Source organism: Staurois parvus, unplaced genomic scaffold (assembly GCF_062004578.1).
Source record: "Staurois parvus isolate SC_StPar_1 unplaced genomic scaffold, SC_StPar_1.0 ptg000022l, whole genome shotgun sequence".
Classification (NCBI taxonomy): Eukaryota; Metazoa; Chordata; class Amphibia; order Anura; family Ranidae; genus Staurois; species Staurois parvus.
In genome coordinates this window covers 8,538,086-8,552,320 of record NW_028317818.1, presented here as the reverse complement: position 1 = coordinate 8,552,320, position 14,235 = coordinate 8,538,086, and the positions used below count along the sequence as shown (strand labels likewise).

Sequence of the window (14,235 nt, the reverse complement as noted above, 5' to 3'; positions counted from 1 at the left end):
TTGGCTGAGTCCTTGCCATTTTGGCTATTCTTCTATCCATTCGAATGATAGTTTTTCGCTTTCTTCCACGTCTTTCAGGTTTTGGTTGCCATTTTAAAGCATTTGCGATCATTTTAGCTGAGCAGCCTATCATTTTCTGCACTTCTTTATATGTTTTCCCCTCTCCAATCAACTTTGAAATCGAGGTACGCTGTTCTTCTGAACAATGTCTGGAACGACCCATTTTCCTCAGAATTTCAGAGAGAAATGCACTGTAACCAGCATGTACAACATTTGCTGCCTTCCTTCCTTCAATAAAATCCCCTGCAAGGTAAAGGCATAATGTGCTAGTATGCACCGCATACTAGCACATTATGTAAAACTTACCATAAAATGAAACCTTCCAGCAGCATGCTGTCACTGCTGTAGAGGCTTCCATCTTCACCCGGTCTTCCTTCGGGGATCGCAAACTCCAGTCATCTGGCTGGCTGAGCCACAATGACATCACTCCCGTACATGCACACGGGAGTCTCGGGACATGGCACAGTGCTCTGAAGGAACGGCATGGGTATGCCATTGCATCAGAGCACATGCACCAGCTGTAGAAAAACCAGAATATCTCAAACGGTAATAAAGCTTTATTATAAGATTATATGATGTAGGTAAAAATTAACAAAGTCGTTTTACTACCACTTTAAAAAGAGTAGTTCTAAAATCATAAAGTATACATAAAATGTATTTTAAATATAGCACATAATGTTAATTTTTTAAATTATGAAGTACTATATCAGTTTCATAGAGTAAAACTGCTGAAACCTAAAGAAAAACAATACATGGTCAGAGCATTAGGGCAAAGGTACATAGATAGTAAACAATTCTAAGATAAATTATGTATTGCAAACACCATTCATGTAGATATAACAGCATCTAATAACAGCACAGACAACTAAAAACAATACACAATTACACATAATTATAACTAAAAAACTTTACCATCAGCAGCGAAAATTACTGTTGTGTGGTCATAAAAGTGAGATATGTCATCTTCTGTCCAGCTGAATAGGTTTTCTGGATCTGCAAAGAGATAGAATGCCCATTAATCTATCATATTTATCATAGTTTAAACTGGGACTAGGGTCTGTATCAGCATATAGATTTAGTGTTATATTATAGTCAACACAACTGAACCTTGAATAAAAATTGCTTACCCCACTAGAGGTATCCTATGATAAAAATCTCAAATTCCCCAAAAAATCCAAAAAGAAAAACACAATTTTTTATTTAAGCCACAAAAAGACAAAAGAAAGGAGAAAAATGTACAATTGACACTTGAGCTAAGTGTCTTTGGTCCTTTCAGCCAGTAGAAAGCTAGTTGCTAAGTTGCTAGGGGAAAAAAGAATGCATGAAATAGGGACATTTTTCTGAGCAAGCCCACTGAAGTCCACTGGGGGCAAAAAGACCTGAAGCTTATAGCTCAAAAGAAGTACATGTACTTTTTCAAGCTATAGACTTCAATCAACACTATGTTCTGGTGTGAACAACAAACTTGAAAACTGTGGGATTTTGGTTGCTGAGCATTTTGGCGCTTCGAGCTAGAAAATGATCAGGTGTGCCATGCCCCTGACCAGCAGTGGACCAGCAGTAGTGTCTTGTCTCTGTCATTCAAAAAGGTGCATAAATATGTCAACTTTTCATCAGCTTAGCTTCTCACTATTAGATTATTTGTAATTTCGATAGTTCCTTTTAGTATCCTCAGTCTCTATATATTAAATACATTCCTCCAGAAGTAATGATTGAGGTATATGATACCACAGATGCTTCAGTTAGGGTAATTACAGGGAAAGCAAGGACTGGCATTTGTATTTCAAATACACCCACATGTCCCCAAAGAGTTGAGCTCTGTTATTTCAATGCAATTGTTTCATATTTTTAGAGACTGCTTAATGACTGGAGTGCTACCACTGGAAAGTAGCAAGGCCAATGTGGTGCCTATATTTAAAAAAGGGATCAAAGTCTTTACTAAGTAACTAGAGACCGTTTAGTTTAACTTTTATAGTCAGGAAGATAATGGAGAGTTTAATAAAAGACCACATAAACGAGTTTTGCTAGAAACAATGTTTTAAGCAATAGGCAGCATGGCTTCACGAAAGGCCCAAGTTGTCAAACAAATCTGATTGCGCAATTTGTATATCTCCAAAAATGATGTAGTACTGTGGAACTTGGAGAAAACTGTTGTTATACAATCTTAACCAGTTGTGTCTGTCATAAGTACTGAACTATTAAACATTCTGGAGTATTATGTCATAAGCACTAATATACTCTCCTTTCAAAATAATATACTCTCCTTTTAGATACGAACTAGCCACATATTAAATATGCATTTGGTAAACTAGGAGGAAGCAGGCATAAAGGAACAGGATCACTCCAGGTTTGGTAACAATGTGAACATTTTGCAACAGGCATGATTAAGCACAGTCAGCTTTGCAATTTAATATAAATATTTATAAAATATTTTTAAACAATTTGGTCTAAAGGAATGTTTTCAAATATAGCCACCACATTCTTTTTGATTTATTATATAATAATATAGTATTTCATACTGTATATTATAATTATGTGCCTTGCCTTCTACAAATAATAAAGTGTACAAGGAATTATTCAGTGCATTCCCAATATTTTCCTTTTTTAAATATCGGTTTCCTCTTAAAAAACTCTCCAAAGGACAAATACAATAATACTGTGTAACAATCTCCGAAAAATTCAAATATTGATTAAAATGCTGGTATATATTTATATATACAGTATAATAAATAAAAAAAATGTTTAGTATAAATGTTTAAGCGGAGGGACATAAAAGTAATAAAACACATGACTCATGCTATGGAGCTCCGCACATTGCACTTGAGGAGAGGAAAATGAGGACACTCTTATGTATTCTGTTGTCATTATGGCTTATTATATTACAAGATGTATATTGTACTATATTAATGGTGAACAAGAGTGAAAATTTACAAATAATTCCAATAAGACACAAGCATAAAAAATTGTAATTGTTTGCTTTACATTTGTTTCCAGGGGATTAAGAATAGCAATTAATTGCTTGATATTAGTTCTTAAATCGACCTTTGAAATTGCAAAATGTAAAGAGCAATAGGGGCAGTAAGACCACTGCTCAGCGGCCCTGCAAGCAAGAGGAGGGAGTTCAGAAGGGGAGGAGAACGCACCCCCACCTCCCAAGAGATCACATGTTCGCTCGATTAGGAGGATTGCTGCCAGAGCTTCATGAGGCCCAAACCCAAACTGCACCTGGGACCGCAGTGCTAAAAAACATCATCAAATTTAAAAAAAAAAACAACAGTATAAATATATAAACAAAAAAGAAAAAAAGAGCAATAAGGATAACAATAATGTTTTATACAAATACAGCATTTCAAAACTAGCATACAATACATCAAAAGAATGGACCGTACTGGGATCTCTGAAGCCACATCTGAAAAACAACAGCACATAAAATCGCTAACAAAATAAGCATGGAGGGAAAAAAGAAGAAAGAAGCGGCAAACCGTAAAACATATTGAGATTGGCTGACTACAGTCTACCCTCTATCATGGAATAAAAGCTTGTGGGTGTGAGATAGCACCATTGTAGTACAGCCTATTCAGAGGGATTTTTAAACAAGCAATTCTGTTTTAATACTATACCTTTTTGTAATAAAAGTATGAGATTTTAACTCTTAAATGTTTGTTTTTGTTGGTACCAAGAAAATCCTACTGCCGCTGTTGCTCTTTGCATTTTGTGAACTGATAATTAGGATGCAGGTACCATTTTGGGCTAATACCTATTAACTGAGTACTTGCTATTTGACTGTTCAAATTGGGTTCAATCAAGCTCTGTAAACATGAAAGCTCTGTAAACATGAAAGGAAAGGAGACAAAGAGAGTGTACACTACCACTTTTTACAGACAGAACTCAAGCACAGTTTATTGCTCCCTTCTTATAGTGAGGGGCTAGGTTATTCAACTCCCACACCTTAATGGCTACTGTGAGTTGGCTGGTCAGTAAGTGTGTGCAGGACATCATAGGTCAGTGGAAAAATTCAGTTTCGAACACAGATTTTTGGAAATCTGTGTTTAAACCCAAATTTGTGTCTTAACCCTAGTAGTGAGAAAATAGGAGAATGCCTAAAGGAAACCAGTGCTGAGAAAAAAATCTAAGGCTGTCACGGTTGACTTTTTCTGAAAACTCTACCTACCTGGATATCATGACCTAGTTTACAGTTTTTATGAGCCACTGGATTGCAACAAACCTGCAAATCAGGATTTATGATTTTCTTGATGTCATCTGATGACATCTGAACCTTTTATAGGTCAGTCAATCAGAATGTATTAAGGATAAAGTGTTCGTAATCGGTCAGCTTTTTTTTTTCAATAACAAACATGTCATACTTACTTGCTCTGTGCAAAGGTTTTCCACTCCTCTTCTCAGGTCCACTGCTGGTACTCCAGGCCCAGCCCCCATGCTGAGTGCCCCCAGCGCAAGCTGCTTGCTCCAGGGGCACTTGTGCGTGCTTGCTTGCATACAGAGCACGGCTCCCGCTGCTGTGTTTCAGCCAATGAGGAGGCAGAGACTTGGAAGAGCTTCTGCTCCTGTGCTGGATCGGGCTCGGGAGCAGGTTAGTATGGGGGGGGGGCGCTGAGGTGGGAGCTGACCACTGAAGTTTTTTTTTACCTTCATGTATAAAAAGCATGAAGGCAAAAAAAAACTTCAGCCTTTAGAAGCACTTTAAAGGAACAGCATTACAGTCAGGCAACTAGAAGTTTTAGGTCAGTTACAGTAGCCTCCAAGGTCAGTACAGATACCCTGAAAGCAGGAACCAAGCATTCATACATCAGTGCAGAAAACATATCAATCTCACATGCACATGAAAAAAAGATATATTTTTCTCCATGTAGGAAAAAAAACAAACACCCCAGTATGTACATTAGCGGAGATTTGTTTTAAATTGTTGCAACACAGCATGATAACTAAATGTTAAGGTGTCTGTATGTTTGCATCAATTCTAAAACCAATAAAAGGAATTGCTTTTTTACAAGCAATGCAGAAAAACGCAGTAACACAGGAGCAGAGGTGTAGGGGGATCTGTGTCCTGTACTGTACTTCAGGACATGGAATTTATAGGTGAACCAAAATTCCAATTATCTGAATCCTACAGTACAGGACACAGGTTTCACATTCATAGACCATGTGATGTCCACAAGCAACAAATGAGAAGGGTGGACAACAAAAGGGTAAACAGAACAGTGCCAACAAGCTCAACAATAACAAGGGTCAACAGAGCCAACTCAGAGTGCTGCTGCAAGGACCTTGCAAAGGCATCTGTAGAGGACTGCACAACCACCTACTAGAACTTCGAAAAGGTATGAACAGATGATCTGGTGGGGGCCTTGCAAAGCTGGGAAGCATGGTATTTGGTTGACAGTCACCACACCCCCTTCCTGTGGCACCTCAGGTGCCCTATTTAAACATCACAAGTTTCAGGTTCTGGGCTTGTTAAAGGGCTATACCACACTGATTTTGTGCCTTGTTCCTAAAACTCTCGGTTCTCCCCTTACTAAGCTGTCTCTAGAGAATCCTATTATCTGCTGCTGGTGTTAACTTTGCTTTTTCCTGGATTATGCAATTGAAGTTTGCTTACCCTGACCTCTGTATGTTTTTGCGTTATGGTATTGTTTGCCACCAGCCCCGACCACTGTCTGCCACTGGACTTCGTTACTGGTTATTGTACACTACTGTACATACCTGCTGAAACATTTGTTTATGCCTACCACTCTCAAGGACCACAGGTACTCCTTTCTTATATCCTTGCTCAAACTCTTGTGCCACTTGGCCAGAAACTATAGCACTGCTTAATAAGTCCTGGTGGCATCCAAAAATTGCTAGGCCCGCCCTAAGGGAATGGGGACTGTTGAAGCTGAAGCTACAGTTTCCATATATAACCTCCAATTTCTGGTACCGGAGTGTGCGATACACTGGCCCATCAAGGGACGGTGCTGTTGTATGGCTGATGTCCTTTGCCTGTAGTGTGGACCACTCAAGAGCAAGAGAAAAACTCTATCCCACCCTCTGTTGCCCTGCTATTTTGTCAATGACATTCCTTCGCCTGAGAAATGAGAGATGTGTGAACCTGAATTGTAGCTGATAACTGCTGTGGAACTTCTTTGTTGTTGCTGTATTATCTTTCTGCAGTGTGGGGTGCAGCAGGCATCTTTAAGGAGAAAACTTTGCAATGCTTGTCTATGGGGTGTCTTTGGTGCAGGGGACAGCCATCTTAGCTGGCTCCGGATTGACTGGAGGATAGTCATTAGCTGATGCAAGGGGAAGTGTGTCTGCAGGCTGGTGAGGAAATAGGAGAAGGCATGCTTGAAGCAAGCGTGTGGAAAAGAGAAAGAGCTGTTGTTGCTGGATGAACAGATCTCTGCTATAACTGACCACATTCGGGTGGGAGAACTCAGAGAACCTTCTTGGGAAGGCATGCTTTGGATTGGAGTGGTGAGATCAGACTGTACTTGAAAGCACTCTCACCACTTGTAAGGAAGGAAAAGAGGGACTGCCTGAGCAATCACATACATACTAAAAATTACTTAAGTTTGGGATACTTTAATCAGTCAATCTATCTAAAAAATCAGGCAGACAAAAATTTGCTGCAAAGTTCACTGTGACCAAGAATGTTGCTTAAAAGTATGCTGGCTCTTAAAAACAGTATACAGCTTTAAGGCATCCCTCAAACCTGTTATTTGAAATGTTTGTGTTTTTTTCATGTCACCCTCAAAGCTACATAGGCAGGACCCAGTCCTCACTGTAAGTATTTTCATTTTGAAAATATGGAGCATTGGTACAGGCTCCCTATGACAGTACCCTGCTTTCCATGCTTTTTCTGACAGTTTGCCTATTAGCAATTAAAATGGTCAGAATCGATTAACAGGATTCTCCCCCTCCCCCATGACTTCAATGTGATTCATTGCTAAGTTTGGATTTTGTATACATAGTTGATGAACCATCCCAGAACTGAATTTGGCCAGATTTGCCCATCCCTACTCTATATTATTCTCCTTTACTTCTCTCCTGGCTGCTCTGTAGGGAGTGTCAGAAAAGCTGTGCCAGGCCAAAGTAATTAGACACTCCCAGAGGAGGAGAGAGTTATCACATGCAAGGAGGAAGGAGGCTGTGCTAGGGAAGTCTTTCTGGAGTAGTAAAATTTTCTAGGACGTTTAAAGGCACAATGCAAATGAATAGAAAAAAAATGATGGAAAGGAAAAACATTGCAAGTAAGCATTGAACACAGTTAACTTTGATGTCCTTTTGAATGCAACAATCACAATCTCTCGGGAGGAAGTGGGTGACCAACGGTTCTTAACCTAGTTGAAATTAGACCACAGCGCTCTGTAATTAGGCTTTGAGTTTTTATTGATCATCACCCTTTGCATACAAAATTTTACTTCTGAAATAGATAAGGTATCAGTTACTCAAACTTTCACTATTGTTTAATAGTGGCCAAGACATGAGTCACAGGGGTAGATTGTTGTTTAGTGATCCTGTCAGGTTTCAGATTAATCTTGTGATAGCATAGGTAAGGATTTCTGTAGGAGTATTCTTAGGATAGTGTACACCTGACAGGACCATCAGATTTGGGCAAATGTGCCCATGTCTGGAGAGCTGTAAAAACAGGTTGGTTGAGTGTCAGGGTTGACACGAGCCAGTCTGAAGGGCAGAAAATACAACCAGGAAGTACTTTATAGTTGGTCTAAACCGCTGCTGTGTCACAGGAAGAGGATTTGGTGGTGTGTCAAATTTGGTCCCGTTTGTCATGTTTAAATGCATGTTGGTGACAGAGTCTTTTTAAAATAACTCAAACCATAAAACAAAAATAATCTGTCTTGGGGTAAAGTAAAAAACAGAGTATAGGTGGAAGCTGCCAACACTCAAATTTGTGACACCAAATTATAAGATAATAGCAATAGAAATGTGTAGCACTATATCCATGCAATATATAGTGAATATATTCTATACAAAGCCAAATCAAAGAAACTCTTAACATGTATAAAAAAGTACATACACATAAAAATCATCAGAAAACGTTCACTCTTCAATCCATTAAAGTGCCTATAAAGTACCCGTAAAAAGTGCAAGGTGAAAGGTGTATATAATTATATCCAAACCATAAGTGAACTGTGATCAGTCCTGAACCGTTGATTTGAAAACTCCAAAAATTAGGAATTATTACAATCTCCACTACAAAATGTGAACTTGCAATCTCCACACAGAGAGATTCCCAAAGTGCTCTCCAACACCCCCATTTTTGAGCAAAGAAAGCTTCAAAGCCTCTTACCAGATTACAGTATTTAGACCATTAAATGTGAAAATGGTCTAGAGCTCTTTATATAAAACAGTGTTTTATAAACCCTAACGCCAAAGTCTAATTAAAGTTACTTTGGTAGAACACTTCATTTAGTCTAGAAAACATGTCAAGCAATACGAAGGTTGGTTGCTTTTTTGAACATTATTACCTGTACACAGTTGGTTCTTAAGCCAGTCCAATTCCTTCACCTTTATTTGCCCACCTACAAATTACACAAAGCAATATAGATGATTATTTGTAAAACGAAGACATGCTGTATATTACACACGTACATGAGTATATTTAAAAAAATGTTGCAAAGAATACCCTTCCAAATGTTTTTATATGTTTGAAATTTTCTTTTCTTTTACATGTAAGATGTCTTTCTCAGAGCAATTGTAACATTCTTTTGGCGAATACTGTTTCTTCCAATGTCATCAAAGCAAATGTAACTAAATGTATTTACATGCTATTTTATGGAATTCTTAGTTGAATATCAGCAACATATTCTAGTAACATTTGACCCCAAGAAAAAAATAGCAGAAGAACCTGGGATCAGAATAGAAAAAAATATGGAAAGGAACACAAAAAAAGGGTGCTGGGATTAGTAGGATCAAAGCGACAACATTTCTATTAAATAAAGCACACTTACTGTTAAAAAGTTTGAACTCCAGCATGAATGGAAGCCAAGAAACATAAAACATAACAGAATCCACTTCAGACTGATCAAACAGCAGACTGTGTAAGCACCAGGGGACCGTCAAAAGTGAGAAGATCGGCAGTGTCTACAACCACAGGCAGGGTCACAAAATAGCAGGAATAATGTCAGAGATGGGAGAGCTGCAACATGTTTCAGGGGCTGCGCCTCCTTTTTCAAGCCTTTGATCAGTCTGCATTCATGCTAGATTGCAAGCTTTTAACTGTAAGTGTGCTATGAACAATAAAGTGTTGTCACTTTGATCCTACTAATCCCAGCACTCTGCCTTTTTGTTCCTTTCCATATAACTGTGAGTGGGTCCTTCCCAGGTTGCATCTTAGAAGCTGCAGGGGAGCATTTTTGGATCTACATATCTACCATCATCCTGTTTGGCCATTCATTCACACATGGACTATTGACATAGTTCACACTGTTTGGAGCGCTGAGTGCGAGGTACAGTGCTCAGCCTAAATGAGTACACCCCTTTTGAAAAGTAAGATTTTAATAAATATCTCAATGAACAATTTCCAAAATTTTAACAAAACTGAGTTTTATAGAACATTTGGTTCAGTTTTACTCTACTTAGTTGATGCAAAAATGAATACACCCCACAACACAAACTACTACATCTAGTATTTTGTGTAACTTTCATGATTTGTAAGGACAGCACTAAGTCTTCAGCATTTCTTCACATCTGCCTAAAACTTTTGCACAGCACTGTATTTTAATAGTTTTCATTGTATACACAAGGAGTTTATTTATTGATGTATCACAAAGTGCTTTTTTTTTTAGTTTTTGGTTCTGAGCATTATAATAACTTTCTGTTTCTATTGCATGCCCCCATTATATTTTCTTGATAGCAGTCCACACGTCATTATGATTTCGTTTATTCCAAGGCTTAACCACTAGGGGACTGCCCGCAGTACATATACTGCTACAAAGCGGCCCCTGTGCGCAGGATCACGTATATAAACGTGATCCTGCTTTCCGGGGTAGGGGGCACGAGCAAAGCGCGTGACCGCCGTACCCGTGGCACCGATCGAAGGTGTCAATCACCGGGTCCCGGCCGGTGATTACCCTCCAGAGCCCGGCGATTGCCGGCAATCACAGACAGAGAGGTAGGCTGCATTGTTTTCAATGGAGCTTTCCTCCCTGTCAGCTTTCAGCTCACTGTTCCGGGATCGCTGAACACAGCCTCCGGGAACAGTGTGTAACAGTGAAGTACACACCTCCGCCCCTAGTAAAACACTCCCCTTACATAGTTAACCATTTGATTGCCTCCAGAAGTTAACTCCTTCCTCCCCAGTGCCATTAGTACAGTGTCAGTATTTTTTTTTTTGCACTGTTCACTGTATTGGTGTCACTGGGGATATCAGTGACCCCAAGTCAGTTTCCCCCTAGTGTCAGAATGTCCGCCGCAGTACCACAGTCGCGCCATAAGTTGCTGATTGCTGCTATAAGTCGCTGATCGCCACTATTATTAGTATAAAAAAATAAAAAATCCAGTATCTTTCCCGCCATTTGTAGGCGCTATAACGTTCACGTAAACCAATTCATTTACATGTATTGGGATTTTCTTTAGCAAAGACATGTCGCAGAATACATTTTGGCCGAAATGTATGACGAAATTTGATTTTTACATTTCTTTACTGGACATGTTTTATAGCAAAAAGTCCAAAATATTGTTTTTTTTTCTCAAATTTGTCGGTCTTTTTTTTTTATAGCGCAAAAAAATAAAAAACGCACAGGCAATCAAATAACACCAAAAGAAAGCTCAATTTGTGGGGAAAAAAGGATGTAAATTTAATTTTGGTGCAGCGTTGCATAACTGTGCAATTGTCAGTTAAAGTGACACAGCGCCATAACACAAACCGCTTCTGTAACCGCTTCCTAAACCGCCCAATAACAGAAATACTGCTACAGGGCGGCATAGGTGCACAAAATCACATATATATACGTGATTCGTGCTCCCGTGGTTTTCACCCCCCCTCCCAGATAGCGTCATATTGCCGGTCAGTACACCAGTAATCACATTTAACCCCTTGATTGCCAGGAACACGCTCATACATAATAAACATCCATTGCTAGTATAGTGTCTGAATGGATCAATATCTTTGATCAGATCAGCACTATACCAGCGTTCACATTAGTATAGCGTCCCCAAAAAACGCAGCGTTAGCGGGATCATCCCCGGCACCTGCCAGCACCCGCGTTTAGCCCCTACTCTTACCCCCCCTTTTCCCCCAGCAACTGCAGTGCCAGTAGGTCACTGTCCCTTGATCTATTGCACACAAAACCACAGTTTCGCAGAATCAGGCCTGATTCTGTTAGCACTTGCCGCTAAACTTTGATGACTCTCATATGCAGCAGAGTGCCAGTACTAGTGCCACGCTACCTTTTGGTGAACTGGCGATCACCAGCGGTCTAGTACATCCTGGTCTTTCACATACCTCTTAGATTGTAAGCTCCAAGGGGCCTTCTAACCCTCTTGTATTGAACTGTATCGTTGCTGTACTGTCTCCCGTTATATTGTAAAGTGCTGCGCAAACTGTTGGCTCTGTATAAATCCTGTGTCGAGTCCCATAAGTCCAGTACAAGCTGGTGCGGTGCCGAGCACAAGTATTGTCCCGCAACCACCAAGAATTTGCACACAGGCTCGTAGAGCCCCAAGTATCCTTCCGGATGTGTTTGCAAATCCCGATTGGCAGCCCACAAATTCTGTAGCACTTCTACTTCCCCCATTCACTGTCCAAACCAGAATTCAGGTGAAAATAGCAAATTTAACTACTCCCCTTGATTTTTTGGAGCTGTTTTTGCACGGAAGATCTGTATGCATTGCTTGTGGATCAAAGCATTTTATATGCACAACAATGTATCACCGCCAACCAAAATTCAAACCTTGCCAGACCATTCGCATGAAAACCTATTACGGTTTTCGAATTTATATTTTTTTGGGGCCTAACCCTCAACAAGGGCATTACTAAAAAAAATGAATTGCGTTTGTATTGGTCCACAGACCCGATTCATCATATGCCTGTGTTCTCTGCTGCCATGGCCAGGCATAGATATGAGAGTATAATGTGTTTTATGCATTTCAATAATACACTCTGTCATCCTCGGGTTGACCCTGAATATGACTGGCTCCACAAAATTTAGCCCCTCGCAAATCACCTCAACCAAAAATAGGCAGATGTCTATACTCCCCAGCAAAAAATCTGCGTTGATGAGTCTCTCATGAATTTTTCTGGCCACCTTGCATTCAAACAATTTCTCCACAGCAAGCGTGCCAGAGATGGGGTCAAGATATAGAAGACCTGTGAGAGGACAACAGGCTATGCTTATAAGTTTTGGATTTACGAGGGAAAAGATAGTCATGTGGAGTCCCCCGGATGCCCAGACTACATGGGGAGTAGTGGCAAGATATTTTGGGACTTGGTGTCATCTTTTTTCAATATGGGGTACCACTTATACGTGGACAATTTTTATTGAAGCGTGCCACTATTTAGACATTTGTTCAATCTTGGAACTGGCGCATGTGGCAAAGTGTGACCTAATGTGTGCCCACTATTAGAAGTGGGTGGATGCAGGGAGAAATATTCTAATAGTGGGCATACCACACATTTTTTTTTTTGGCAGAGATTTCTTCTCTTTTTTTCATTCAGTCCACAGGCTGCATGCAAAAGAAAAAAAAAAAAATAGAACATAGCATACAGTATATACCCACCAAGGACCAGCGATGTACTGGTACATCATTGGACTTTGAATGGTTATACCAGGATGATGCCTACAGCTGCAGGCATCATCGTGGTGTCATTTTTTTCAGCTGGCGATCGGCTTTCATGTAAAAGCAATCCTAGTGGCTATTTAGCTGCAGGTTAGCTTTTACAAGCAGCAGGAGACAATGCCCCCCCTCCCCCGCTGCCTTACACGGCCTTCTCGGGCATTCCCGTGCCATCAGGGGAACCTAAGAATGCAGCCAGTGTTTCTGACAGCTGACCATAGAGCTCATTGGAGACCGGAATGGTGCCAATCATCTCTATAGCCTAAGAATTCAGAAGCTATGAGCATTTCATCACTTCAGTTTCACAGGATATAAACAGCACCCTTTGTAAATTGGGAAACCATCTGATCACACCGATCCTGGTTTGATTAGATAATGTAAGGGCAGAGGAGATATCTACAATAGAGTCTAATAGAACACAGATTTCTGTAAAAAAAAAAAATATGACAATGCCCATTGAAGTTATAGGGGATATTTGCATTTCCTGTGATAGCATTAAAAGTGATACAAAAAAATAAAATAAAGGGACAGTGTAAAAATAAAAAAAAAAAAAAAAAAAAAAAAGTACCCTCACCCCCCCCGCGCACGCGCACACCTCCGTCGTGAGCCTTGACCCTGTGCCAGTATGGAAACAGCAGTTGCACCATTCATGTGAGGTATCGTCATGAACGTCAGATCAAGGGCAGTAATTCTAATGCTAGACCTTCTCTGTAAATCTAAAATAGTAGCTTGTAAAGGCTTTTAAATCATTGCCTATGGATATTAAAAACATGCAGTTTGTCACCATTGCACGGGGCATGCACAGTTTTAAAGCATGTCATGTTTGGTATCTATTTACTCAGCATACCATCATCTTTTATACTTTACCAAATAATTGGCCAATATATTGTGTTTTTGTGCATTAAAAGTAAAAAAAGTGTTTTGTTTTTTTTTTTAAATTGCGTTTGAAAAATCACTGCGTGAGTACTATGTGACATAAAAAATTGCAGCACCTACCATTTTATTCACTAGGGTGTTTGCTTTAAAAAAATATATAATGTTTGGGGTTTAAATTAATTTCCTAGCAAAAAATACAGATTATTTTCATGTGAACAAAAAGTGTCAGAAAACACTTGGTCTTCAGGTGGTTAGAAGAATGAATGATGTGTGGCATAAACTTCTAATGCTGGGCAAAAAATGCCCCCACCCCCCAAAACGACCCCTTTTTTGAAAGTAGACACCCCAAACTATTTGCTGAGAGGCATGTTGAATCAATAGAAGAATTTATTTTTTTACCACAAGCTTTTGGAAAATGACAAACAACATTTTTTTTTTTTACACAAAATTATCACTTTATTGCTCACACATGCCATGGGTATTTGTGGAATTACTCCCCAAAATACA

General features: G+C 39.5%; 1 protein-coding gene across 3 annotated transcripts in view; it reads right to left on the bottom strand.

Moving 5' to 3' along the window:
* Positions 1–14,235, bottom strand: part of METTL22 (methyltransferase 22, Kin17 lysine) — a 318,966-nt gene that overhangs the window by 79,224 nt on the left and 225,507 nt on the right. For all 3 annotated transcript variants that reach the window (XM_089692103.1, XM_089692094.1, XM_089692109.1), the window contains 2 exons: positions 8,544–8,597; positions 973–1,053 (listed from right to left, as the gene is read on the bottom strand). In XM_089692103.1, coding sequence (XP_089548229.1) covers positions 973–1,053; positions 8,544–8,597 — 135 coding nt within the window. The remainder of the gene's footprint in view (positions 1–972; positions 1,054–8,543; positions 8,598–14,235) is intronic.